General features: G+C 41.9%; 1 protein-coding gene across 2 annotated transcripts in view; it reads left to right on the top strand.

Moving 5' to 3' along the window:
- The window catches only part of ATP8B4 (ATPase phospholipid transporting 8B4 (putative)), a 156,769-nt gene that overhangs the window by 29,485 nt on the left and 103,441 nt on the right, over window positions 1–23,843 (top strand). Inside the window, exons 3-6 of one of the 2 annotated variants that reach the window (XM_050966621.1) lie at window positions 4,981–5,094; window positions 6,738–6,836; window positions 15,920–16,045; window positions 17,780–17,841. In XM_050966621.1, coding sequence (XP_050822578.1) covers window positions 4,981–5,094; window positions 6,738–6,836; window positions 15,920–16,045; window positions 17,780–17,841 — 401 coding nt within the window. The remainder of the gene's footprint in view (window positions 1–4,980; window positions 5,095–6,737; window positions 6,837–15,919; window positions 16,046–17,779; window positions 17,842–23,843) is intronic. The other variant, XM_050966622.1, reaches the window with a different exon arrangement.

The following is a 23,843-nucleotide window of genomic DNA, read 5'->3' as shown; positions in this document are numbered from 1 at the left end:
AGGGGGAAGGTCTTTAAGAGGTCTTCAGAATGGTTGAGTAGATAGATCAAGAAGAGAAATGACTAAATAGTGCATTATCAAGCTGATAAAAGGTATAAAATAATTCTAAAAAGAGTAATGAGGGAGTAATTCTACCTATTCCCACCACATTCCATTGCAAAAGTGAATATCAGTGTCTCTCAGCTCCAAATTCCCAAATACCTCAACTTTGGCCTGAAAAGTGAAGACTCTTTTCTTTGACTAAATTTGAACATGCCACTATCATAGTTTTAGGTAGATTTCATTAGCCAGAACTAACTTAAAACAGATTCTCTAATAAAATAAAATATACAACTTCCTCTGGAAAATGGGCATGAAACATATATATTGAAAGCAATATTAGATAAGTATTTGTATACCAAATATATGGCTATCTGCTGGCCATCTGGAAGAATGCCCGCAAAATAGACACACGCTGAAGCTGCAGAAGCATCAGTACATTGTGTCCATAATCTGACCAACAGTGTCTCCTTGTGATTGTTGGCTCCCAAACTATAGACTCATCAGATAAGTTCTCCTAAAGAAAGAAGAATCTGCATCGGTCAGGAACCATAAGCACACTAATGTAGCCCTGTCAGGAAAAACCCCTCTTGGTTCTTGTCACATGTTGTCTGCATGGATTTTTTGTGGGGAGTGTAGTGGGGTGGTTGCCCTGCTCCCATGTTAAAGGGCTTAGAACAGCCCAGGAGACAGCTGTGATTGGGGAAGCAGCCTCAGCTGGGGCCATGCCCCAAACAGAACACAGCTGGCCCTTATAAAAGGGGGGTGAGCCAGGTGCTCTGAGACTCTCTCTGCCTTTAGAGGGAGAAGGGCCTGGCTGCTGGGGAGTGTACCTGGCTACCTAAGGTGGGAGCAGGGCTGGGGGAAGGCAAGAGGAGCTGGGGAGCTCTGGCCTGGAAACCCCCCAGGCTGCTGGCCTAGTGCAAGGCCAGAAAGTATTGGGATTGCAGATGGCAGAAGCAGCAGACCCAAACCCTCCTTGCCAGTGATGAGTGGCAATCATACTACAATCTGCGCCAGTGAACAGGGGCTAGATGGGGACTGGCAGTAGCCAAGACTGAGGCAAGGTGGAGATAGAGGGCTGGGGGGTCCCTGGGGAGGGCAGACCCACTGAGACTGTGGAGGTACTGCAGGGGCAGAACCCCAGTGAAAAGGGGCACCAGGGTCTGGGAGGGACATGGGGAGCCTGGCAAGGTGAGACAGGGGCCTGCAGAGGGCACTCCAAGGCTGGGAGAGAGCTAATTCCCAGGACGACATCAGGAGGCACCGCAGCTGTGAGTCTCGCCTTGTTACAGGGAGCTAGTGTCTCTGCATGTAGAATTTCTGCCCCCTATTCCTTCTCTGTTTGTAGGTTTCATTGTATTCTTGTGGCAGCCTACAGTATCCACTCAGTGATCTAGGATAGCATCTGATGTATGTCTGTACGTATCTATATCAAACTGTAAACTCCATTTTGTTTCATGAATGCCATTTTGATTGTAATACTGCACTGTACCTTCACTGTTGTCTTTTAATCTCCATGGGATTCCTGGAGGTGTTGTCAGAGGGCTTATAATGGAAAGCAATCAAGGTTTGTTAACCTGGAGGATCTCCAATTCAAATGGAAGCATTCTAGGACAATGAGCTAGTTGCCACCCAATGAACCAGTTCTTCCAGGTGGGCTTGTAAATAAGTAATGGATCTGCTGATGAGGGACTTGAAGCCAATGGGAATAGTCACCAGACATGGGGACTGGAAACTTATAAAAGGAAGGGTTTTTTACCTGCCGTTTTAAAGAGGGAGGAGACCAGATTGCAAGGCTGTGCAGGAAGAAATGATGGTCTGTGGAAAGACTGACCAAAACCTGAGGGTTCTTGAAATGGTGAGGATACTGGAGGGAGGCTTTTGAGTGCAGGTTTTTGTTGTTTTCTGTAGATCTGTATATCTCTTGTGCTTTGTCCATGAGTAAAGTGTGATTGGTTTAGAAATTCCTTTATAAAGTATCTGTGTTACTTGCTTTCACTATCATGTGGTCCCTGAAGGGGAAATGGTAATCTGAAAGGTATATAGCAGGTACATAGTGCTTGCAAGAACTACTGGGGAGGCTTGGGAGAGCTGACACTAGTTTTCCTAGGCTTAGGACTGCAGAGCCCTATATCTCAGAAGGGGTACTAGACAAAGGATCTTTACTGTGAGAATGTGCCTAGAAACCCAAAGCCAGTGCCTAGACCGGGGTGGGCAAACTTTTTGGCCTGAGGGCCACATCTGGGAATAGAAATTGTATGGTGGACCATGAATGCTCACAAAATTAGGGTTGGGTACAGGAGGGAGTGAGGGCTCTGGCTGGGGGTGCAGGCTCTGGGATGGAGACAGAAATGAGGAGCTCAGTGTATGGGAGGGGGCTCCAGCCTGGAGTGGGGGAGGGGCCTCCGACTGTGGGGTGTGGGCTCTGGGGTGGGTCTGGGAATGAGAGGTTTGGGGTACAGGAGGGTGCTCCAGGCTGGTTTTGAGGGGTTTGGAGGGCGGGAGGGGGATCAGGGCTGGGGTAGGGGGTTGGGGCATGAGGAGAGGTTCGGGGCTGCAGGCTCCCAGCAGCACTTACCTCAAGCGGCTCCTGGAAGCAGCAGCATGTCCCTTCTCTGGCTCCAGGTAACTCTGCATGCTGCCCCATCCACAGGCACCTCCCCTGCAACTCCCATTGGAGCACCGGAGGGGGCCACTAGAGAGCATAGGAGCCGGAGTAGGGCCAAACTGCAGCTTCCAGGAGCTGCATGGTGCGGCCCCCGACCCTGCAACCCTACAACTTTCAGATGAATGTTCATTTTTGTCTTGGCTATAACAGACATTGTACCTGCAGCAAATTATAAATATTCCGTACAAAGTATTTTCCTATTGGTTACTAGCAAAATTTCGGATAAGTTACTGTCATAAACAAATAGTAGGAGTTAATAGAACAAAAGTACTTTATATCTCTTTTGCTGGAAAGGGTTAACAAGAACAGTGAGCCTGGCTGTCACCTGACCAGAGGATCAATCAGAGGACAGGATACTTTCAAATCTTGAGGGAGGGAAGTTTTTTTGTGTGTGCTGTTAGTGTTTGGTGGTTGTTCACTCTGGGGGCTCAGAGGGATCAGATGTGCAACCAGGTTTCTCTCCAATCTCTCCGATACAGGCTCTTATAAGTTCATAATAGTGAGTACTAGGTAGATAAAGCGAGTTAGGCTTATGGTTGTTTTCTTTATTTGCAAATATGTATTTAGTTGGAAGGAGTTCAAATTGGTATTTTGCTGAAACGATTTTAACTTGTACTTATATACTTAGGCTGGGAGGGTGTTCCCAGTGTCTATAGCTGAAAGACCCTGTACTTATTCTATTTTAAATTTACAAAGATAATTTTTACTGTTTTTCTCTCTCTTTAAGTAAAAGCTTTTCTTGTTTAAGAACCTGATTGTTTTTTTATTCTGGTGAGACCCCGGGGGACTGGGTCTGGATCCACCAGGGAATTGGTGGGGAGACAGGAGGGAAGGGGGAGAGAGAGGGTAATTTCTCTCTGTATTAGGATTACTTTATCTCTCAGGGAGAATCTGGGAGGGGGAGAGAGAAGGAGGGGGGAAGGTAAATTTTCCTCTCTGTTTTAAGATTCAAGGAGTTTGAATTACAGTGATCTTCCAGGGTAACCCAGGGAGGGGAAGTGTGGGAGTGGCAACGGTGAGGGAAAGGGTTTACTTTCCTTGTGTTAAGATCCAGAGGGTGTGGGTCTTGGGGGTCCCCGAGCCAGGTTTTGGGGGGACCAGAGTGTACCAGGCACTGGAATTCCTGGTTGGTGGCAGCGCTACGGGTTCTAAGCTGGTAATTAAGCTTAGAGGGATTCATGCTGGTACCCCATCTTTTGGATGCTAAGGTTCAGAGTGGGGAATTAGACCATGACAGTTACAAATCAATGTGTCTTGAAAAGACAGACTTCTCTGAAGTGATATTCTGAGTTGCACAATAACAGCTGATACAGACTAAACTAATTTACCCCATGATATTAGTTTGCTAGTCTGTTGAAAGAACAATATACTCTGGTACATGTAATGTATTATACTGTGCTGCGTAAGTTACAATTAGATATGTATTAATGAATTTACTTTTACAATAGTATGAATATAAATAAAACTTATCACAGTTGTCACTAAGGAAAAAATGTGTTGTAGTAAAACAGCAGAAGTGAGGACAATGCATAACCAGAATCACAAGGTCCACTTCAGAAGTGAAATGTGTTCTTTTTGTGGGTCTTGCAGTACCCGTGCCCCCACCTCCCCACCCCCACCAAAAAAGACATTCCAGGCTTTCACAGCAGCCAAGCTATATGTAAGTTGTGTTGAACGAGGTTGTGTATTCTAGAGAATTAAAGTAAAAGAATCAAGCAAATGTGTGTGGGTGTGCAATTTGCTATTGGTTTGTGTTGCATTTTACTCTTAGCATAGCTTAATGTCTGCCTCCTCTGTGCTTCTATCTTGCAGTGACATTTGCTGGGAAATGCATGAAACCCTTACTGGAATCCCCTTCCCGACCCCCCTCCCAACCCCCACTATTAGGTATTGCTCCTGAATATGTGTATGTGTTTATAACCCTTCCTGAATCCACCCTTTCTCCTAGTGTGTGCACACTTTTCTTACCTGCCCTAAATAAGAGTTCAGAGATAAGGAGTCTGGAAGCTCCCATTTATTGCATAAAGATTTTATATCTTGATTTAAAACATTGTTGAAAATTAGAACCTCTATTACCAATAATTTAAGTAATAATTATAATCAACAATTTAATGAATAATTGTAACAAAACTGAGATGCTACAAGATGACTTTCTGATTTTAAGTATCATTACTGCTATGTGTTCCAAATTTGAAGCAGATTTTTTTTCATAAGTTTAGATTTTTCTCTGCTGGTACTAACATGCTTTACATCTTTCTCTTATTTTTCAGAATAATCGCATCAAAACATCTAAATACAACATTCTTACTTTCTTGCCAGTTAATTTATTTGAACAGTTCCAGAGGGTTGCAAATGCTTACTTCCTTTTCCTTCTGATTTTACAGGTGATGTATAACTTTCTTTTTTTCTCTGAAGTGCAATTTTGATGATGATCTCTTCTCTTAACAAAGAGCCCCAATTATATAGGTTAATTGCAATGCAATGGCTGCTTACAATACCAAACAAATAACTAAAATTGTTCTATGTTGATCAGATTTCATGGGTATTAAAATGTAGCTGTTGATTGACAACTATCGAATAGCCTAAAATGACTGTTTCTGATTAACTCTATTATGAGTATTTCCAAGATAATATTGAATGGACATGACAAAGAGGAGAAAGAGGGCCTGGTGGGTAAATGTGCTGCTGCTCCTTCTCTGCTTCACCACCAGACTTCTTTGATAGGGCATTTCCTCAAAGATTAGATGCAGTTTGACGTATGGGTGAAGGCCCAGGTTAGTTCTTATTTTACCCGAACTGGTTTGTTTGTTCCTTTTTAAACTTAAGTTAATTGGATAAGTAAAACAGCCCTAATGATCATCCCTGTAGGATGCCTTGGGTATGTGAGGTGATATAGAAAACAATTCTTGTCTAAATTAAAATCCACATCCCCAGTCAGTACTTCATGATTACAGTCTTTCTATAATGGAATCCCAAATCCAAACTTTTGGGAGACTTGAAATCTGGACCTGAATAAATCTGAATTTTACATTTATATTTAAATGAAACTCTAGTCAAATGTACAGGTTTGACACAGAATATTTTTTAAAAATCTCAATAAAATAAAAATCTTTCTTGCATTTTTCTAATCTCTCATTTGTTTGTGGCTCTCATTTGTTCACCATCCACTTTCTCTGTTTTGTCTCACTTTTTGTATGCAGTGGTGTTATATCCATGTTGGTCTCAGGATTTAAGAGAGACAAGTGGGTGAAGTAATATCTTTTATTGGACCGACTTCTATTGGTGAAAGAAACAAGCTGTCGAGCCACACAGAGTTCTTGAGGTCTGGGACCTTTTAAGAACAAGCCTCTGAAGAAGAGCTCTATGTGGCTCGAAAGCATGTCTCCCTCACCAATAGAAGTTGGTCCAATAAAAGATATTACCTCACCCGCCTTGTCTCACTTTTTGGAGTTTTTCCTCTTTCTGAATATTCTCTCTTGTGTTGCATTCTTTAAGGTTCCATATACCTGGCAAAATGTATTTTGGGTTTTTACTCACTGTTATTTAGTTGACACTCTGTCTTCTTACACTTTGTATTGTTTCATGGCCTTTTGCTTTACTTGGCCCTATTCTCCTCTCATAGGTTATGAATACCTCCCACTGAAGTCAGTGTGAGTTATTCATCTCTGTTCTCATTGTTTCCTTGATTTCTATTTTTTTCCATTTTCTCTGCTTCTCTTTTTCTCTCCCCCCGTTTTTCTTTATTGTGCTATCCATTCTTATTCTTTCTCTCCCACATCTCTTTTCCTCATAGTTCTCTCTAGTTCTTCTTCTTTTTTCTCTTTCTTCCAGCTCATCCCCTCTTGGCTCCTCACTTACACCATATTCCACTTGCTGCAATTTTACCTTCCCAGTGTATTAATTGTATGGCAACGTTACAGATTTTCCAGCACTACTTTTTATGAAAATTATTAGTTACTTTGAAATATTGTTACTGAAATTTCACTAAGATTTTTTTAAAAGTATTTAATAGAACTTTATCTTATAGCTGATCCCAGAAATATCCTCCTTGTCTTGGTTTACTACCATTGTGCCTTTAATGGTGGTATTTACCATTACTGCTGTCAAAGATGTCACAGATGACTGTGTAAGTATTTGCAGTAAGTTACCTTTATGAAGTCTTCAGCCATCCATATACTGTTCCATACATTGCTATGTAGCATATTATTCACATATTGTTGATTCTAGCGCCATACTGTGTGGGAGGGGCACAGGTATTCACAAAGAAGCTTTGTTTATTTGCAATCACTAGAGCAGGGGTCGTCAACCTTTCAGAAGTGGTGTGCTGAATCTTCATTTATTCACTGTAATTTAAGGTTTCACGTGCCAGTAATACATTTTAATGTTTTAGAAGGTCTCTTTCTATAAGTCTGTAATATGTAACTTGACTATTGTTGTATGTAAAGTAAATAAGGCTTTTAAAATGTTTAAGAAGCTTCATTTAAAATTAAATTAAAATGCAGAGCCCCCTGGACTGGTGGCCGGGACCCGGGCAGTGTGAGTGCCACTGAAAATCAGCTCATGTGCCGCCTTCGGCACCCGTGCCATAGGTTACCTACCCCTGCATTAGAGCATATTTATATCTTAAAAGGCACAGTGTCTAAAAATATGTTTTGGTAGATGTGCTGTTGTTGTTCAATTTAACAGATTTAGAAGTCTTCCTTTCCCACTCTGTTACTTGTTCTGTCAGATTAAGTATTATACGCAGTGTTACAATGGTTATAATCACAGATGATAGGTTTGATGGAGGTAAATCCTTGTCCCAGGTCTTGTATATACAGATTAAAATTAATAAACACCAAAAATAAATATTAAAATGCTATTTTAAAATAATCGTTTTCAAAGCTTTTGTTAACTTATCCCATATAATGGCCAAAGTCTTGTAATGTTTATTACTGTAAAACATTTGAGGCTACACTGACTGATCCTGCTCTTATTTGTCAACTGCAAAACTCCCACTTTTCTGCAATGTGATATAACATTTGTATGAAGTAATGACAATAAAAACCATAATGCATCTATGTAGTGACTCTCAATGATCCTAAAGCACTTATAAATGGCTTTTTTACACTCACTTAGCAAACAGTCATGAAGTCCAATCACTTTCACAGAGAAATGTGAAACAGCACCTAGGAATGCTACCCAATGGTTTAGCACAGACAGTTAAGAATACATTATCCAAGAAAAATTACAGAGAGAATGTAGGCAGGTAAAATGTAATCCTCAATTTAGAATTTGGCCAGAATATTGAGGATAATACCCCTACCTGTTAGAAAAGTGCAGTGGGTGGTAGTAGTAACTCTTTAACTTTACACATTATGTATTTTTGGCAGGTTTCCATGCCTCCCTGCAGCTTTTTGTCCTGCTCTCTTCTGCCCTTTCAAGGTCCCTTATGTATTTTTTTTAACAAGTGTGCATTTTTTGCACCATTGGCCATTTTGGGGCATTTTAAAAATTGTATTTAATTTCTCTTTAGTAGAAGCAGTAAAAATATAGATTTCATGACTTTCCCTCACATCGGTATTACTGCCATTTGGCTAGTGACAATCAGTGGAGTAAGCTGCTTTTTCCTTCTTTCCCCTTTTTACATTATGAAATTTTATAAAAAAATAAAAACCAACAACTTTTCTTGGGAAAATTCTGAAAGGAGGCGGTAGAACAATTGTGGTGGACTGTACTTTTTCTTTCTTTCACTAATCCTTTGTGCAGTTATTTAGTCAACTTATATTTAGAATTTGTTAACTGCATAAAAGTAATTTTCTCAAATTCATGATATCATGTATGAATTAACACTTCTCCTTTTTCCTCTGTCATTAGATGATACAATAAATAAATTAATTTAGAAATGTGCTAACAGCATACAAAAGCATATTTCCTCTTAATAAAGAAAAAGGCATGAGATCTATATTTATTCATTTATTTTGATCACTTCTAGGAAGAATAAATGAAAATAAACCTTGGTTTTCAAAATGCTGACTGCCAAAATTGCATACATGTCCAGAAATGATACTTCAGGGCTCTGGAAAGGGTGTAAGTGGGCGTGTGTGTGTGGAACCGGACAAAAAAGGAATAAAAAATGCATGAGTAGTAAAGATGTAGAGTTTTACTAGTGGCATGGAGTTTTTACTTATCACATCTCACTTTTATCTATGAAATACACTATTCATATTTAACCCCAATTTTAAAACAACCCATGTGTGTCTTTATGAAACCAAGTTAAACAAAACACTGATGCAGTTGACCTTTTATATGTAACTTTTGTTATAGATCTCATGTATAGCTATCTTATATCTTTATATGGCTAAAATATTCTAATTCTACCTTGGTGCAGTTTTTTTTACCCCATGTGAAGCATTTTGCATCAGATAAAGCACAAACAGGAAAAAACAATGGAAAATCGTGTAGACATATGATGCCAGGGACAAGGACCAGTGAAATGGATCTGTGAGGCAGAAGTCTCACTACAATAGCAGAAAAACCTCTCAGTTCTTCAGATTTTTTTAGGATATGTCTATGTGGCAGTAAAACTCCCACAGCAATGAGTCTCAGACCATGGGTCGACTAACCCGAGCTTGCAGTGCTCAGGCTGCAGGGCTATAAAATAGCAGTGTAGAATTCAGGCGCAGATTGCAGCATAGGCAGTGGGTATCATAAGATAGGGGAGACTGTGCCTCCCCAAACAACCTGGCATGGCCCTGCCCACGCTCCACCCCCACACCCCTTCCTGCGGTGCAATTCCTTCCTGCTCTTCTAGGCTGGGGCTGGGGAGAACTGGCATGGCCCTGGGGCTCATGGTGGCTGGTGCTGGTCTGCGGCTGTGCTGCCCGTCCAGCACTTGGGATGCTGGAACCATGCCCCCTGGCTTTCCAGTGCTCTGGGGCTCAGGTTGGAGGCAGGGGGCTCGGGACCATGGTGGGGGTGCTCTGGGCTCCTGCAGGGGATAGGGGGCAGAATGGAAGGATGAGGGGTGGGGCCTTATGCAGAAGGGGAGGACCTGGGGGCTAGACACCCCCCCCCACACACACACACAGCTTCCTCACCAGCCACCCACTGGCTGCAACCTAGGGTCTGAGACTCTGCCCCCTTGTGGGGTCTCAGGGTATGTTTGTACTGTACTGCCATTAGGATACCCATGGCTGGCCCGTGCCAGATACTCAGGCTCGCGGGGCTTGAGCTATGAGGCTGTTTAATTTTGCAGTGTAGATGTTCTGACGTGGGTTGCAGCTCAAGCTCTGGACCCTCCTCCGTCAAGCTTTGGGACCCTCCCACCTCTCAGGGTTCTAGAGCATGGACTTCACCGTGAGCCTGGACGTCTACACTGCAATTAAACAGTCCTACAGCCCAAGCCCCACAAGCCCAAGTCAGCTAGCACGGGCCAGCTGTGCATGTCTAATTGCAGTGTAGACGTACCCCCAGAAACCAAAAGTCTACACTGTAATTTTATAGCCCTGTAGCCCAAGTCAGAGTCAGTTGACCTGTGCCAGCCGCAGCCATGCTGCAGATCTTTTATCATAGTATAGATGTACCCTGAGAATACAACCCTAGAAAGGTAGTTCATTCTATTTCATATTATGGGGATTTAAGGCTACTAATCCTAGCTGAGATCAAGCACTAATTTTTACTGAAAATGGAAAGTTGGATTTGCCTTGGGAAGTATGAGCTAATAAGCTCTCCAAAGTAGTGTATAAATAAAAGAACATGGCAATGACTTCAGTGTAAGCAAAATAATTTTAAAGACACTGATGTTTCACTGGAGACCAGGGAAATTCTCTCAGATAAGGAGTAAGTTTCTGACATCTCAACAGCTGAGTGGTACAAAAGAAGCTTACTCTTGAGGGAAGTGAGAAAAGAGAGTGATACATGATTTATTGGGAATAGTTCAGTTAGAACGTGATACAGGCATGATTAAGAATCTTTGTATCCCAGTGAGATGGTACAAGACAGTTTCACAGTCAGAACTTTATTTTCTTTTTTTTGAGGCTCATGTTAATCAGACTCAGATGACTCCAAGGATTACAAGCTTTGAAGTCAGGAAAAACAAAAACAGATTTAAAGAGAGAGGAAAATCAGGGATGAAACAACATTTTACTGGGAGAGCACAAGCATCATAAGCTCAGTCTTGGATTTTAAATTAAAAGAATTTGGTTGATACCAAGATCTTTGAATGAAAACTGAGCAAGGCACCATGAGCCATCATAGCATCTGCAAGTTCGTGAGTAATTCTGTTATCTTCGGTTAACAGGCCCCTTCACCTTGCATGGTCCCTTTAAAATATATATTAACTACTTAACGCTAAAAATCTGTTTCATCTTGTATTTAGCGGTGACACTCTTGAGTACATTTCTCAGAGCTGAAGAAGAGCTCTGTGTAAGTTCGAAAGTGTGTTTCTCTCACCAACAGAAGTTGATCCAATAAAAGATATTACATTACCCACCTTGTCTCTCTGAGACACCTGTAGGCCAAGGATCAGTTAAATAGGTGTTTGAGTGACACAGCCACATGACACTACAGTCTTTTTGCAGCGAAAAATTTGTGAGGGAGATACAAAAGCTGAAAAAGTGAGAGAACAGAGAGAAGAGAACTTCTGGGGGACAGCTTGGCATGTATTTTGTTGTTAATTTCCATAGGATTAGAACATGTTAGCTGCACAGGATAGTCTCTCAGGATTTAAAACACAGTTGATAACTATTTAACAAAATGTAGAAGACTGTACTGGTCCTGATAAGATTGTTAGACTAATTAAGTTTGACCTGCATCAAATAATCTCTGTAACCACACATAAAGCTCTCCAAATTAGCATATGGACAGTGTAACCAAAGTGTTTTCAATCTGCAACCAGTTAGCTTTATTTCCTTATGCTCTTGTGAATACTGTGGAAAATGACAAGCAAAAGAAATAATCTATAATGGATTAAGAGAATTGCCTAATTAAAGTGGTGTTACCTGTCTCATCTTCTGTATAAGGAGGGGGAGTATGTTTTACAATAGAAAAGAAAGCAAAAAATATCAGATAAGATTAAGTACAAAAATACTTTGCACTTTTATTTACATATATATATATAAACTTAATATTTGCAAATGACTTTGAGAACCTTGAGTAAAAGTATATGTATCTATACTCAAGGTTCACAAAGTCATTTGCAGATATTAAGTCTCTTCAATGCCCTATGCAGTAGAGAGGTGGTATACTAATTTTACAGATGGATAAATTAAGAAGCATGGATTTCAAGTGGTTTATCCAAGATCACACAAGAGAAATGGTGACAAAGCTGCGAACAGATGATAGGCTTCTCACTCATAGACCACTACACTACATTGGCTCTCTCACATAAGCTGTTCTTAACAGTACCAAAGAAACAGCAGAACAAATCTTATAGTGATCAGAAAAATTACTGACTATAGATTTAAAATTTACGGCCAAAGCAAAACAAAATCCAGCTTGTGAACTTTAATATCTATAAAAATAAATCATGTTGAAATGAGTCAGAAGAGCTGAGGTACTGTAAACTTGAACACTAAAACGGATGAGCAACTTCATCTGTTCCACATGAATATTAAATCTTGAAACCAGGGTGAATACAAACTCTCAAAAATTATTGAGAAAAATCAGGACTGCTTTTCATTAAACAACTGAAGTATCAAATACCTATGGTGATTAGCCAGAAAAAGTGTTTGAAAAAGGGGGGGAAAACGAAAAAAAAAGGAAATACCACCACTACCACCACTCTGCTAGAAAGATGAGGGATGCTGAAAGATAAATCCTTGATCAAGTTTAATTTGTAGTAATAAAAATTGTCACAAACTGCTTTTGATGAGCTCAAGTCCAGATACATATTTTGTGTGCCCTCTTTTTCAACTTAGGTTTGCTTTGTCTCTCTCCAAGAAAATGTATGTGTATACCTCTAATTTATAATGGTAGCTCTCTTCCCTCAAAGTTTCTCATAAACTTTCACACTACTACTCACCAGCACAAATTTAGACATTTCAGTTTATTCTGACAAAGCCAACCTTCTGCCGCAGCCAGGTTTCCCCATCCTTTTATTCTCTGTCAATTTGCTAGCTTAATCCTGAAGCTTTCAGTCAGTAATTCTTCATTCTCCTTTGATATATTTAACATAGATATTTATTTTTCTGGTGTCCACACTTCCAAAAATTGGAATGGGTTCAGAAAAGTGACACAAGAATGATTTGGGTTCTGGAAAACCTTTCCCAGAGTTAGAGATTTAAGAAGCTCTGTTTAATTAGCATATTAAAAAGGTGATTAAGATTTGTTAGTAGATATACCACACAAAGGCATTCTATGGAAGTTGATACTAGACAAATTTAGACTAAAAATATGGTGCACTTTAACAGTGAGGGAAATCAGTCATTGGAAGAAGTTACCAAGGGATGTTGTGGCCTCCTTTGCATGTCTGTGAAGAAAAAGCCACAGTGCCAAGTCTGAGAGTCTGGGTCAACTGTGAAGCTAAACGTAGCAGTGTAGTTGTTCAGGCTCGGGCTGGAGCCAACAAAAGTGGAGGGTCTCAGGGCCTAGGCTGTAGACCAAACCCAAACATCTACACTGATATTTTTAGCCCCAGAGCCTAAGCCCTGTGAGTCTAAGTCAATTGACCCAGGCTCTGAGAGTCAGGCTACATCTGCACTACAGCTGGCATCGACGCTCTGAGATCTATCCAGTGGCAGTTGATTTAGTGGGTCTAGTGAAGACCCACCAAGTCGACAGCAAATTGCTCTCCAGTTGACCTCTGTGTTCTACCCCGAACGGGAAGAGTAAGGTAAGTCGATGGGAGAGTTTCTTTTGTTGACCCCCCCGCAGTGTAGACCCCATGGTCTCTTGATCCAAGGCACGTTGACTCCAGCTATGTTATTCATGTAGCTGGAGTTGCTTAGAGTAGGTCGACTTACCGCAGTAGTATAGACATAGCCTCAGTGCTATGGGTTTTCTTTGCAGTGTAGACATACCCTTTGTCACTGAGGCTTTGTCTACACTGGCACTTTCATCATTAAAACTTTTGTCGCTCAGGGAAGTGAAAAAACACCCCCTTGAACGATAAAAGTTTTAACGACGAAAAGCGATGGTGTAGACAGAAGAAATGCTCCAGCTCAAGTAGAAATCATGAGTGGGTGAATCATCAGAGAGTGAATCATCAGTGGGTGAAATTTTATTGCCTGAATTATGCAGGAGGTGAGATTAAATTATCATAATTGTGCCTTCTGGCATTAAAAATCTATGAACAATTGTCTCTGCCCACCTCTCCACGTCCACCCATAGAGTTCTCCTTTATCCTTCTATTAAAAATGTATGGCTGGGATTTACAAAGGAGCCTAATTCCTTTGTAAAATGCCCAAATCCCATTGAATTTCCCAAAGAATTACCTTGAGTGCCTCTGGAAATCTCAGCTCACATTAGTATAAGAAATTAAAGTATGTTGAAAGTAAAATTAAAATAAAAAGCAAAGCAGCTAGCCTGGTGTCCTCTCTACTGTGCTTTATCTGACTGTGGAGAACTTTTGAAGGAGGCTGCCCACTGAGCATGAAAGGAAGCCAGCTCAGATGGGTTAGTGGGAACGTACCACCATCATCACCCCTGCTCAGTGGGAACAATATACAAATTCTAAAAATTTTAAAAGCAGTGATGTCTTTGGTATCCATGGAATTTGCTTGCTTTTTCTAAACCACTCCTGTTTCTAAACAACCACAGTTAACAACACTTTACCAAAAGAACTTTCACCTGATCTGGCAGTCACAATGCTTAGTCTTCAGTTCAAGGTTCTCTTTAAACTTTAGTAATATAAATGGAACTTGCTTCATACTGAGAAAAAATAGACCATATAAAACCATACAAAATAACAAATAATAAAAATAACAAATAAATAAAAATTTTTGAATTACATAAAAAAGTTTTCAGCCAAACTAGAGGTAAAATAATTTTGGGACAATTTGTGCTATTGTTGTTTAGAAGAACCATGTTTACATAAATGTACTATTACATTTAAAGTATCTGGTAAAAAGCCAGAGTTGCTTTGGATTTCTTTAATGTGTGACATTAACAAAACCATTGACAGCAACTAAGTTTTTTTTCTTGAATAAAAATACATGCTGTAACAAGTGGTTTCTCAAAAATAAGTCATTTTACATGTTTCATCTTCAAAGAAAGTTATAAAATGTAATGATGATTGAATGTTGGGCCAAAAATGATTTTTTAATAAAATAAGTATTGAGCATATGTGTCTTAGAAATGGAAAGAGCCTACTGTAGCCAAAGAGTTGAAAATCAAAAATGTTGGGCTAGATTCTGCAACCCTTATTGACACTGAGTAGCACTTACTTCAGCAAATAGGCTTACTGATTGACATCAGTAAAGTTTTATATTTTTCTGTAACTGAGCTGGTTGTTCCCTCAGAATCAGACTAAAATGCTCTTAAGTAACACCTGCCAGCCCCAGTTCTGCAAGGTGTGTTCAGTGGTGCTGGAACTAGCTGGAGGTGCTGGCTTGAAGTGGTAATAACAAACACCAAATCCATGGTTTCCATCTTAGGCACTGACTGGAGCACCACAGAAAAAATGGTGGCACAACTTAGACTGGGTAGTCAGGGTGCCAGTCCACATCTGGTCATCCCTGGATTGGTGGTTGTACCTCAGGTCATTGATGGAGGGAGTTCCCTTTGGGACCCTGTCCCCATCGCTGACCCTGGTCTCCAATGCTTTGGACCTGGGCTGGGGAGCTCACCTGGGTTAGCTGAGCACTCAGGGACACTGGTTGTGGGATGATCCGGCCCTCCACATCAACGTCAGGAAGCTCAGAGTGGTTCTTCTGGCTGCCAGGCTTTCTTGCCCCACCTAAAGGGCAAGGTGGTGCAGGTCTTTCTGGACAATACCGCCAAGATGTATTACATCAATAGGCAGGGTGGTACCGGTCTTTGGCCCTTTGTCAGGAAGCTCTCCGCCTTTGGGATTTTTGTGTGTGACATGCCATTCATCTGATAGCTGCACACCTGCCTAGAACCATCAAGTCTTGGCAGATCACCTCAGCAGGACCTTCTCATCTTGCCATGAGTAGTCGCTCCATCTAGAGATGGTCAAGTATTATCTTCCAGAAGTGAGGAACTCCCAAGGTGGACTTCTTTGCGTCCTGTCAGAACAGGAAATGCCATGTGTTCTGTTCATTCCAGGGGATGGACAGTGGTTCCCTATCAGATGCTTTCCTGCTCCCATGGTCGGGAAACCTGATGTATGCCTTCTTGCCAGTGCCGGTGATCCAAAGAGTCCTCATGAAGATCAAACAGGACAGGGTGAAGGTTGTCCTGATAGCCGCCAAGTGGCTTCACCAACACTGGTTTGGCACACTGCTGGGGACCTTTCAGTAGCCACCCTAGTGTGACTGCCTCTGCGGCCAGACCCACTGTCCCAGAACCTCAGCAGTCTTCTGCACCTGAACCTGGTGGCATTGCACCTGACAGCATGGCTACTGCATGGCTGAATGCAGAGGATCAGGAATGCTCGGCCTGGGTTTGATAGGTCTTGCTGGATAGCAAAAAGCCCGCCACCAGGACTGAATTAGGGACATAGTGCAGTAAATTAGGGATATAGTGCAGTAAATTAATGTGGATGAGGGAAATTTATCTGGATTTTTTGGATTTTTACAAGGGCTGAAAACTGGCTGAAGGACTGCAAACAGTTCACTAAGGATAACCACCAGTGTATTGAGGTGATGGAGATATTTAGGTGGATTTCCATGGGACTGAGGTTAGATTTAGTCTTACTGAACATTGCCATCAGTCAACTTGAAGTGAAATAAAAATGCATATTAATGAATTTAAATGCAGTTTGGTACTAAATTGGAAGGAGTTGCAAACAAATAATACAAAAAAAAAAAAAAAACCCTGAGAGAGGCTAGGAAAAAAGATAGGAAAAAACAAAAAATGAAATCCAATTTGGGGAAAATTGAAACTACAATACATAGGGAAAAAATATCCAAAATACCTATGTTCAGTGGGGAAGGAGGTACCTCGAAAATATTAATTCTGAAAAGGACTTATAGAAAGAGGAGGCGTGGACATGGTATTAGCTATGAATTTAAAATAAAATATGGGGGAAAAAGGACCAAAGCAATTTTGGGCTAGGGATCATAGTGCTAGGACATGGTAGTACTTTTCTAGTGGGTCTTGTGGATGTGCAACAGAAAGACTGCTCTCAGTGTTTGGTCACCTCTTGGAAAGATATAGATAAATTTCAGAGAGTTGGGAAAAGAGCAACAAAAATAGCTGCGGCTGAATGGATAGATTTATGAAGAGAGATTATATGAGCTAAATATGTAAAACTAGTTAAGCAACTATTAAGTGGGAATGGTACATAATAATTCATAAATATTTGTAAGGACACCAAGAATGAATAGAAATGATTTAGAATGGTATCAGGGTGGTATAATTTGGAATACTGACATGAAAATAAGAGAAGAATTTTTGTGTGGAATAAAAAGGAAAAGTTATTTATAAAAAATTCTTCCAGTGAAAGTGTCTCTTTTAGGCTATGGGATAGTTTACCAAAGAAAGGCAGAAGAAGCCCTTTCTCTAGGCATATAAAACTGGACTGGACAAAGCAGTAGAAAACTTGTTTTTCATTGGCAATGTTATGGACTAGCAAAGCAATTTTCTATCTCTAATGTCTATGATTTAATGTATACTTATTTAGTTATTAACAGTCAATAAATACTTTTATAGGCAATGTCTTGCTTTTTTAAAATTAAATGCATAGAATATTGCATGTGTTAATTAAGATATTGTGGGGCAAATGAATACTATTTTTTAAAAAATGAATTGGTAAACACTAAAGAGTTTATTGAAGTGTCATGAAAATTATGTAAAATCAATGTGTGACATTCAGGTCCCATTGAAGTCAATGGATTTCATGCATAGAGACTGCTTGCTTGCTTAAAGTTATCTTTATGCTTAATTTCCTTGTTTAATCAGGTCCTTATGTTTACTTTTGATAACAAAAAACTAACTAGTATTTTTATGTCCTTAATATTGCAGTTTCGCCATAAGAGTGATAACCAGGTGAACAATCGACAGGCTGAAGTACTCATTGATGGCAGGTAAGAAACAGATTTTAAAGATGGTGAATTTATTTTTGACTTTTAGATCATCTCACCAATATTCAATCCAATTCTTTTGCATTTGCAAACTATGGGGCTATGCAATTGAACCATCAAAATGTTTTTTTCCTATAAGATAAAGAGATTTCACAGAGGAATTTCTTATTTTGATTCAGTTTTAAGTTTCACTCTTTCTCATAATCCATATACCTGATGATTTTAATTAGATTTGGTTGTGTAAAATGATAGGAGAATTTGGGACTGTAGAAATTCTTTAACTCTTATTTTTTTAGTTTCATTGTAATTTTGCTCATTGTGCTTCTGTTGTCTCAAAGTCCTTTTAAAATTTTCTTTTAAAGATTCATATGAACAGTCTAGAACATTGACTTTAATTCTAATAAACACAAAAAGTGACATTAGAAGAACATTATTAAGGTTCAAAGGTTAAGTACTCAAAATTTAGGAAATGCTAGAATTAAGGTTGCCCGTGCATGCTTGTGATATTTGTTTATATTCAACCTTGGTAATTTGACCTAGTTTCCACTTTTCCATAGGTTCCCCCCCCCATTTTTAGATAATTGAAGATCTCCTGGTTAAGCCAGGTGGTCTCTTGCCATACTTCCTATCTTTCCTGTGCAGTGGGAATTGTTTGCTCTTGTGCCCTTAATAATGTCTCTTTGAAAACTGCCAACTGTCTTCTATTGTTTTTCTCCTTAGATGTGCCTCCCATGGGATCTTACTTACCAACTCCCTGAGTTTGCTAAAGTCTGCCTTCTTGAAATCCATTGTCTTTATTTTGCTGTTCTCCCTTCTACCGTTCCTTGAATCATGAACTCTGTCATTTCATGATCACTTTCATGCAAGCTGCCTTCCACTTTCAAATTCTCAGCCAGTTCCTCCCTATTTGTCAAAATCAAATCTAGAACAGCCTCTCCACTGGTAGGTGTCTTCACCTTCTGAAATAAAAAATTGTCTCCAGTACATTCCAAGAATTTATTGGATAATCTGTGCCCTGCTGTGTTATTTTCCCAACAAATGTCTGGGTAGCTGAAGTCCCGCATCACCACCAAGTCCTGTGCTTTGGATGATTTTGTTAGCTGTTTAAAAAAAGGCTCATCTTCCTCTTCTTCCTGGTTAGGACGTCTGTAGTAGACCCCTACCATGAGATCACCCTTGTTTTTTACCCCTTTTATCCTTACCCAGAGACTTTCAACAAGTCTGTCTCCTATTTCCATCTCAGTCCTCTATTCAGCTCCCATAATGGATGCTTTCCTTTAAATCCTTTTCCAGTTCATTTGAACTGATAATCATATCTCTTCCATATTGTGTGGCTTCACAGGACATCCACCACAAGTTTTACATAGTGTGTTGCAACATTAGGTAATGATGTCCATACTCCCAGACTTGCCGTGGAGAAGGCAAAAAACTCCATCCCATCTTGTCCAATCTGGTTCTGAGGGAAAAACTCCTTCCCAGCCCCACATAGAAATGGGCAAAATTCTCTTTAGTTTTCTCCATTATTTTGCCTGATACAGCATTAGATCTTGGATCATTGTTTTAATCCATTTTGCTAAATAAAATACTTAAGACATAGTTTTCATGATTTCTCATTGTAGAAGAAAGAGTTTTTTTTAAGAGTTCCATCTGTTTTCAGTTCCTCTGAACTGAAAGGAAAAATGAATTGTAGACCTTTCTGAATTTTTATTTACATTTTCCTTTTATTACTTGAGAAATGATGAATGAGGTGTTTGGTTTTGAGGTTTAACTCTCTCTCACACATACAGGAAGAGGTGGGGGTCAGGAAAACATTAGGGACAGCATTCTAATCCTCACATGGACCATTTCCTCGAACAGGAAAACCTCAGTACATAGCTTATAAACTCTTTCAGACAGGGATCAGCTTTTTATTCAATGTGTGTACAGTACCTAGCACAGTGAGGCCTTGATCCATGACTGGAGCTCCTGGGTGCCAATGGGACAATACAAATGATTAATAACCATGTTATGAGCAGGCTGAAACCTTGTTACAGGTCAAATTAAAACCTCGCTGAGACTGACAGGTGTGAACATCTCCTTCAGTTATCATAACTATAAGGATAAGTCCATCACAAATTCCTGTATAAGCAAAAGAGGTTGTGAACCTATCCAGGAGATTTTGAAGCAAGGGGGTGGAGGCATTTTGTGGCATAGTGTTTTGAGGGGGGTGACGGAAGGTGGAACACACAGAAACTGAGAACAGACAGAACAGGGAGAGGCAGAGGCAAAAACCAAGAAAGCCAATCAGTAGCCAGTGAACACAGTGTGACCCTGGAAGAAGCTATAGAGCGAGCTTTTGGGTCTGTTGTCTAAAGAGGCTTGTTGCTGTAAATTCCCTTTGTTCTGGGTTCCTCCTGCATTCAGAAAAGCTGGATTTAAGCACATGTACATTCTTTGTAAATAAACAAGATTACATCAAAGAAAGTAACAGACTCCATCAATTTCTACATCCGACAGGAATATACCTAGGGCCCTGAACTTTGCCTGGCTGCTTGGGTCAAAAAGGACCAACAAAAATAACTATGAAGCAATCAAAGTCATTATAGTGCTGTGTCACTCTCCTGCCAGATATCTTTACCACTTCCTCTTTTTCCACATAGAATTCAAATGCCTTCTCATTCTTAAAGTTCTGCCCATAACCTGTTGCCTCCCACTGCACCTTGCACATTCTTCTCTCTGTGTCACTCCCTTTATCTGTTCATCCTAGTCTCATCTACAAAGGTGAGTAACCGTCTTTTCTTCTTTGAGTGCTTGCTCATATCGATTCCAATTAGGTGACTCCCATGTCTTACCTAGGCGGTGGGGTCGGAGTGAGATGTCGCGGAGTGAAGAACCGCTGAACCAAATGCAGCATCACCCCTGGACTGCCGCACTATCGCGTAGTGGGAAGTGAAGGTGTATACTGGTGACCAAGTTATTGCCCTACAAATCTCTGGTATGGGCACATGAGCCAGGAAGCTTGAGCCCTAGTAGAGTGGGCAGTAAGGTGCGTAGTTGGGACACAAGCCAAGCCATAGCATGCACGGATGCATGATGTAATCCAGGACAAGATGTGCTGTGTGGAGACCAGGAGGCCCTTCATCCGGTCTGCCACTGCTACGAACAGCTGGGTCGTCTTCCTAAAGGGTTTTGTTTGTTCGATGTAAAAGGTGAGGGCCCTGCAAACATCTAGGGAATGCAACTGTTGCTCTCGTTGAGAAGCATGTGGCTTCGAGTAGAAGACTGGAAGGAAGATGTCTTGATTGACATGGAAGGCAGACACCACCTTAAGAAGGCAGGGTGTGGTCGCAGCTGTACCTTGTCCTTATGAAACACCATATACGGTGGGTCCTATGTGAGGGCTCGAAGTTCCGACACGTGTATCACCGAGGTGATAGCGATGAGGAAAGCTGTTTTCCAGGAAAGGTACAGAAGCGAGCAAGTGGCCATTGGCTGGAACAGGGCACCCATGAGCCTGGCTAGGACCAGGTTGAGGTCCACGTAAGGGCCGGATGCTGAATTTGCGGGTACAGATGTTCCAGTCCCTTGAGGAACCATGGGATTGGAGAAAACCAAGTGCCTGTTTTCGCCCAGGTGAAAGGCCAAAATTGCTGCTAGGTATACTCTGATGGATGAAACTGCTAGGCCTTGCTGTTTCAAGGACAAGAGATAATCTAAGATGGTAGGTACTGGCACCTCCAGAGGGGCAGTATTGCTCAGGGCACAGCAACAGGAGAAACGCTTCCACTTGGCCAGATACGTGGACCTAACAGAGGACTTTCTGCTACCCAAGAATATGTACTGCACCGAGCGGGAGCAACGCAGCTCAGATTGAGTTAGCCATGTAGCATCCATGCTGTGAGATGGAGGGATTGCAGGTCCAGATGTCACAGTCGACCGTGCTTCTGAATGATCAGGTCCAGCCAACAACTGGAGTGGAATTGGTGTGGTCACTGACAGATCGAGGAGAGTGGTGTACCAATGTTGCCTGGGCCACGCCAGGGAGATCAAGATTAAGTGGGCCTTCGCTCTTCGCAATTTGAGAAAGACCTTGTGGACCAAATGGGAAAAGAGGAAAGGCATAGGCATCTGATAGGGAGCCCAGGGAGCGCCCCTGGAGAGAGCAGAACACCTGGCACTTCTGATTCTCACAAGAGGTGAAAAGGACTATGTGGGGAAACCCCCACTTCCAGAAAAGAGAATGGATAATGTCCAGGCAAATCGACCACTTGTGAGCCAGGAAGAACCTGCTGAGGTGATCTGCCAAGGTATTTTGGACTCCCAGGAGAAACGACACCACCAGGTCGATTGAGTGGGCTAAGCAGAATTCCCACAGGTGAATGGCTTCTTGACAGAGGGGGGACAATCGCGCTCCCCCTTGCTTGTTGATGTAAAATATGGCCATTGTGTTGTCTGTGAAGACTTCGACACAATGGCCCTAAAGGTGTTCACAGAACACCTAACACACCAGGCGCACTACTCTTAGTTCCCATACGTTGATGTGCAGGGTTATCTCTTGTGTGGACCAAAGGCCCTGTTTGCGAAGGTCCGCAAGGTGAGCGCCCCAGCCCAGAGATGATGTGTCTGTGGTAGGACTAGGGAGGGCTGTGGGACATGGAATGGCATCGCCCCGCATACGAAGTTGGGGTTCAGCCAGCAAACCAGGGAGGTTAAGACTTCCGTCAGTACTGTGAGCACCGTGTCTAGATTGTCTCAACCTGGATGGTAGACTGATGAGAGCCAGGCCTGAAGTGGACAGAGGCGTAGTCTGGCATGTCTGGTCATGAAGATGCAAGATGGCATGTGTCCCAGTAGACTGGGGCACGTGCGTGCTGTTGAGGTCGGGAAGCTTCGGAGGCCATGAATAATGCTTGCCATGGACTGGAAGTGGGCATGCGGTAGGCATGCCTGGGTGAGATTTGAATCCAGGACTGCTCTGATGAAGTCTATTCTCTGGGTTGGCTGCAAAGTGGACTTTTTGACATTGAGCAGCAGGCCCAGCTGTCTGAACAAGTTCATGGTGAACCAAACATGGGATTGCACCTGGAGCTTGGATTGACCCCAAATGAGCTAGTCATCAAGATACAGAAACACTTGGATCCGATGTTGATGGAGTGAGGCAGCTACGACAGCTATACGCTTTGTAAGTACTCTTAGTGCCATGGATAGGCCGAAGGGGAGGACAGTAAACTGGAAGTGTCATTGACTGACCACAAAGTGAAGGAGATGCCTGTGCGGCGGGTAGATTGCTATGTGTAAGTATGTGTCCCTCACATCGAGGGCAGCGTACCAGTCTCCAGGATCCAGGGAAGGGATAATGGTCCCCAGGGAAACCATGTGAAACTTCATAAATTTGTCGAGTCTACGCAGGTCCAGAATGGGCCGTAGTCCTCCATTTGCCTTGGGGATTAGGAAGTAGTGGGAGTAAAACCCACTGCCCCTCAGATCCTCCACTATAGCTCCGATAGCCAGGAGCGTCTGCACCTCCTGTAGAAGGAGTTGCTCATGAGAGGGGTCCCTGAAGAGAGATGGAGAGAGAGGGCTGGAAGGGGGGACAAAACAAGTTGAAGTTGGTATCCACTTTCCATTGTGTGTAGGACCCAGTGGTCTGACGTTATGTGGGACCACGCAGGGAGAAAATAGTAGAGGTGGTTGGTGAAAGGTAGGGAAGGATCCTGTAAGGAGACTGGTGCTCTGCCCTCAGGTGCACCTTCAAAAGTGTTGTTTGGGGCCCACTGATGGTTTGGGGGGGCCCAGGTTCTGGTCTGTCTGAGGATCAGATTGCCTCCTCCTACCACCGTGGCCACATCTTCTAGAAAAGTCCTGTCTCAGCTGGGGGTTAGGGTAGGTGCGCTGCAGTTGGGGTCGGAAGGGCCTACGTTGCGTCACCGGGGTATGCATGCCCAATGAGCGCATGATGGCCCAGTTATCCTTCAGACTCTGGAGTCAGTTTTGTCTGAAAATAACCCCTGGCCATCAAAGGGCAG

Source organism: Gopherus flavomarginatus, chromosome 9 (genome assembly GCF_025201925.1).
Source record: "Gopherus flavomarginatus isolate rGopFla2 chromosome 9, rGopFla2.mat.asm, whole genome shotgun sequence".
NCBI lineage: Eukaryota > Metazoa > Chordata > Testudines > Testudinidae > Gopherus > Gopherus flavomarginatus.
This window is presented reverse-complemented; position numbering and strand designations above follow the sequence as displayed.